This window comes from Cryptomeria japonica, chromosome 7 (assembly GCF_030272615.1).
Source record: "Cryptomeria japonica chromosome 7, Sugi_1.0, whole genome shotgun sequence".
Lineage (NCBI taxonomy): Eukaryota > Viridiplantae > Streptophyta > Pinopsida > Cupressales > Cupressaceae > Cryptomeria > Cryptomeria japonica.
Window position 1 is genome coordinate 398,587,510 of NC_081411.1, and position 5,592 is coordinate 398,593,101.

Genomic DNA, 5,592 nt, shown 5'->3' on the forward strand with positions numbered 1-5,592 from the left:
GTTACCCATCAAGAAGGCTGTCATTAAAACATCTTATGCCTTTAAGAAACCATTTTCTATTAAAACACCCTTGCAAAAGGTTAGGGTCTCTATCTTTATGAAACCAATTCCACCATATAGATCTCTCACCACATGCATACCATCTTCGACAATGACCCCATTATGTGTGATGAGGCACCTCACCCTTTTCGAAGCTTTCCAAATAGGCTTGAATATATTGGATCCTACAAGGACAACTGGGAAACTACCAACTAAAAAGTAATTAAGGGGAAGAAGCTTACATTCATTGGCTCATTTGGAAATAGATAATTTAATGGAAATTTTGACCAATACTTTCCATTGCTCATCTCCATCCATTACTTTAAAAATCCACTTAGCTGCATAGACAACCACTTGAAGTTTAAGATCTTTCAAACCAAGACCACCTCTCTTCTTATCTATGCAACACAATTTCCATCTTACTGAGTGAGTTTTCTTATCTTCTCCATCATTTAACCAAAGGAAACCCCTGATTTGCTTTTGAATATCATTGATTTGATAACAACTAAGATGAAGGGTGCTCCCCTTATAAACCCAAACACACAACAACAATAGAGAAATAACCAAAAAATCCAAGAAAGAAACACATGCCTTCTATTATCTCAATGAAATAAAATTACAACATTCCTAAAATAACTTGTCGTAGCCACATGGGCATTCTCATTACAATTATCTACAAACTAGAGCCACAATCTACACTAATAGAATTGTCTTCTGTAGCCCTTGTTCAACCCTTAATATAGCACCTATAATCACCTTAGAATGTTCTATAAAGTGTAACTTTTCCTCTTTGGCACCTAGCGGTCCATCGGTTCATTTTTCCCACCCAAGTGTAATTTCATTGAAACTTGAGTTTTGGTGGCACAACTTCTTAGAGCCATAAGTTTTGACTCAGGCATCTGATTCACTATTATAACATATTGTTGGAATGAACACAAAGAGTTCTACAACCAAAAAATACATCGAAGATATTTTTTTCTAGGTTTCAAACCTTTTTAGGGCCTCGAAGGTTTTCAATTTTGAGTTTTAAGGTTCATGGGAGAAATTTCTTGGGATGAAAACTTTGATATATTTCAAACCATTCAGGATATTAAGATGATTCTTTCACCAATCTTCTTATTTTTCAATTTCCCTCCATGGGACCAATGTCCTTATAACAAAAAATGAGCAAAAGTCCTAAAAAATAGTATATGAATGTTTTTGGCTATTTTTAGCTTCTATAAGTCTTATATAGTGCAACCATCATAACGAGATCAAAGAAAACTAAAGAAAAACCATAAAACAAAAGGAAAATAAAATATTTCTTTTTGGGTGATATAAGATTGCTAGTACACGCTGGATGCTCCTGCATCAAACACTCAAGGTAATTTGAGAAGTGGCCTTGTCATATCTTGGGTGTTTAGAGGAAAACCAAGGCAACCAACCTTTTCTTTAGACAACCATGATAAATATTCAGTAGGCCTTACTTTCCACTTGACCAAATACTCCTCATACTACTTATTTCTCGTGCTTCTATCCACACAGCTATCCAAAATGTTTTCTATCTCCTCCTTCCCTAAAGTAATTGTTGGAACATTCCACTATGCTTATACTATTTGATCTTCAATATTTCCTTCATGATACTCTGTCAAATCTGAAATATTAAAGATATGTGAAATTTTAAGTCCACTTGGGTAACTTTACCTCATAAGCATTTCTTGAATCATGCTTTGTTAGGATTATGCATGGCCCAAATTTGTTCATCTTCAACTTATTATATGTTCCCATTGGAAACTTCTCTTTCCTTAAATGAACCATGACTTCTCCAATTTAAAATTCCTTATATCTCCTTTTCTAATCTACCTTAGCCTTGTACTAAACATTCATCTTATTAATAGGCTTTCTCACTTCTTCATGTAAAATGTTTAGGTGCTCTGTAAGGTCTTTAACTTCAACACTAATCTTTTCTCCTTTGTCCATCTTCCTTAATTCTGAAGTATTTCTAGGACTACTTCAATGTACAATCTAGAATAGTGATTTAATAGTACTCCTATTGATATAATTATTGTATGCAAACTCTTCCTATGGTAAAATCAAATGCCATCCCTTGGGTTTATCTCCTACTAAGAATCTTAGCAGGTTACCCAGAATCTATGGATGGTGTGTTGATTTAAAATTGAAATTTGTCTTCAACTTTTTCCACAATGTCCTCCAAAAGTACCCAACAAACTTGGTGTCTTGATCTGAAACTATACTCTTTGGTAGACCATGTAGTCTAACCACCTATCTGAAAAATAACTTTGCCACATGAACAACATCATTAGTCTTTTTACAAGGAATAAAATGTACCATCTTCAAGAATCTATCCATGACCACGAAAATGGAATCATGTCCTCTCAAAGTCCTTGGTAAACCAAGAACAAAATCTATACTAATATCCTCCCATGGCCTCTCTGGTACATGTAATGGTTGATATAGCTTTGTATTCTGGCTAGTGCATTTTGCCATCTAACATACTCTACATATTTGCACAAACTTCTTAAATTATTTCTGCAATTGTGGCCAATAATAATGCTCACTAATGAGAGCAATGGTCTTATCTCAACCAAAGTGTCCAACCAACTCTCCACTATGCTAGTTCTCCTTAATTAGGTTCTCTCTTATGGAACTTTTTGGAATGCATAACTAGCTTCCTCCAAATAACATCCCATCTTGGATTATAAAATCCAACCACTTGGTATTGTCTTAAGTAACAGGCTCCATGCAAGCTCTCCAAGGCTCTCAAAAATTAGGATCTTCTAGATACAAACTCTTGAGTTCATGGAACCCAACAACTTCAATATGCATCTCTATCAATAAATTTTGCCTTCTACTCAAGGCAATTGCAAGTCTATTAGACTTTCCACTCTTGTGCTTCAAAATGAAGGTGTAACTTTGCAAAAACTTAACCCAATTTAAATGCCTTTGATTCAACTTTCCTTGGCTATTCAAATATTGTAAAGATTGATGTTTAGTAAATTAAACAAACTCTTATGGAAAAACATAACGGCCACTTTTTCAATGCTTGAACTATAGCATAAAACTCTTGAGCATAAACAAAATATTTTCTCTTGGCATCATTCAAATTTTCAATGAAATAAGAAATGGGTTTACCTTCCTGACCCATAAAAAATCCAATGACATTCCCACTAACATCATAATCTACTTGAAATACCCCGTTAAAATCTAGAAGTGCTAAAATTAGGTTTCTATGTAACGTTTCTTTTTAACAAATCAAAACTCTTTGTTTCTCATGTAGTCCACTTAAACTCTTTTTAATCCCCTCTCATTGTTTCAGTTAGGGGTCCACAAATACTACTAAAATTATTGATAATCTTTCTATAAAAACTAGCCAAACCATGAAAAAATATCACCTCAATAGCACTCCTTAGGGTAGCCCATTCAAGGATAGCCTTTACTTTTTGGGGGTTCATTTTAAGACTATTTATCGTAACAACAAATCCCAAGTACACTAATTCCTTCACAAAATTTTACTTCTTCAAATTAATCAATAACCTTTCTTCTCTTAATTTCTCAAAGACCCTACGAATATGCATTATATGCTCCTCCAATGTTTTACTGAAAATCATAATATCATCTAAGTAAACAATAACAAACTTACCCAAAAATTATTCTAATACCTCATTCATGAGCCACATGAATGTGCTTAGTGTATTGGCTAGACCAAAAGGAATTACTAACCACTCATACAAGCCTCCTAAGTTGTTTTGAAGGCTGTCTTCCATTCATCTCCTTCTCTAACCAAATTTGGTGATATCCACTCTTCAGATCTATCTTCGTGAAGTACTCAACTCCACTAAAACAATTCATAATGTCATCCATCCTTGGTAAGGGAAATCTATACTTGATAGTAATCTTATTGATGTCTTAGGATTCTGTACACAACTTCCATTCTCTATTTTTCTTCGATGCTAGTACTATTGGTACCACATGTGGACTCAAACTTTCTCGAATCAACTATTTCTATAGCAACTCTTGCACTTGTATGTTCAACTTTTCACTCTTTGTTGGAGTCACTCTATGGGTTTCCTTATTCAACAAACTGGTTCCAGTATTTAGATCCATTTGATGAATAATGTTTCTCATTGATGGTAAGACATTAGGCAAATTATCAAATACAATATCCTGGAACTCGTCAAACAAATCTGCAACTTCTAGAGGTATATCTTCTACTTCTACTTTGTTAATTTTAGGAATGAAAGAAAAACATAGATGCTCACGCTTCATTCCATCTATAAATTTTCTTCCATCAACTAAACATATTCTAGCATTACTGCATACCTTTTCCTCTTTTTCCTTCAATGTCTTCAACTTGTGTTGAACTCCATCCTTTGTCAAAGAATAGATATTTGTGTACCCATCATGTACTGCATGCCGATCAAATTGCCATGGTATTCTCAACAACATATGACAAACATCCATAGACATAATATAACATAATAACTCATCATGATAGTTTCCAATCTTGAACTTTACCAGACATTGTTCATTGACCAAAGCCTTATGGTCCTTTTGCAACCAAGCAATCCAACAATGATTTGGGTACCTTCTTATTTGTAACTTTAATTTACTAACCATTTCCTCATAAATAAGGTTACTGGTACTACCACTATCTATAATGACATTGCAAACTTTACCATTACACTTACATCTTGTGTGAAACAAATTATTTCTTTAGGTTGGCTCCATCTCATCATTGACTATGGATCTTCTAGTAACAAGAACCTCTCATCTCTCTGCATCTTTAGAATGCGAACACTCAACATCTTTATATACATGTACAATTCATGTATTACCCTTAGGTCTTCTATTCATCCGTCCTTGATTTTGGGGATGCTCAGGCTCTATTTCCTTCGTCCCCACACTGGAAACATGTTCCACGAAAGCCTCCTCTTCCCAGTCCTTGTCCTCTTCCTCTTCATATTTCATCTCCATTATTTTGATTGCAAGGATGGTAGTAATTATTTTCCCTCCGATTTTGACTACTACTAGAGTCATCATTCTTCTTCTACTCTTCATTTTGGCCTCCATAAGATTGTCCACAAGTCTTTCCACCACAACCTCTTATGTTTTTCTTTCTCTCAAATATCCTATTTATCTTCTCTTCTACCTTCAAAGAAAATTGATATGCATCTTCAATGGTAGACATTCTTACCAAACTCAACTCTTTTTGAATACTCAGCTTCAACCCATTTATGTAACAAACAACTTTCTCCTTGTTGGCCTCATAATGGCCTCTTCTAATCAGGACTTGATAGAACTCTTCTATATACTCCTTGATAGATCTTCTGACTTGCTTCAACCCTTGAATCCTTTTCAATATATTAAGCTCACAGTCAATAGGAATGAATTTTCTCTTCAATTTTCCCACCATCCAATGCCATCTTGTTATTTTTTCTTTTCCTCTTCTATTTCTCTCTAACTAAACTTTTTTCCACCAAATACTCGCATGACCCTTTCAAGATCACCCACTTCCTCATACTCAAAATATTCCTCCATATCATTGATCCATTT

At 34.5% G+C, this 5,592-nt stretch overlaps 1 protein-coding gene across 1 annotated transcript; it reads right to left on the bottom strand.

The window, feature by feature from the left end:
* Positions 1-4,041: 4,041 nt before the first annotated feature.
* LOC131856798 (uncharacterized) lies at positions 4,042-5,013 on the bottom strand. The gene is made up of 2 exons (XM_059208724.1): positions 4,875-5,013; positions 4,042-4,691 (listed from the first exon to the last, which is right to left on the bottom strand). Exons 1-2 carry the CDS (start codon positions 5,011-5,013, stop codon positions 4,042-4,044), a joined length of 789 nt encoding a protein of 262 aa, XP_059064707.1.
* Between the last annotated feature and the right edge of the window lie 579 nt (positions 5,014-5,592).

Excerpts from the sequence above, each read along its gene's own strand:
- LOC131856798 (XM_059208724.1), bottom strand. The coding sequence starts at position 5,013 with ATGGAGATGAAATATGAAGAGGAAGAGGACAAGGACTGGGAAGAGGAG. Across the intron at positions 4,692-4,874 it reads GATGAATAGAAGACCTAAGG|ATAGTGGTAGTACCAGTAAC; the intron begins GTAATACATGAA and ends ATGTCATTATAG.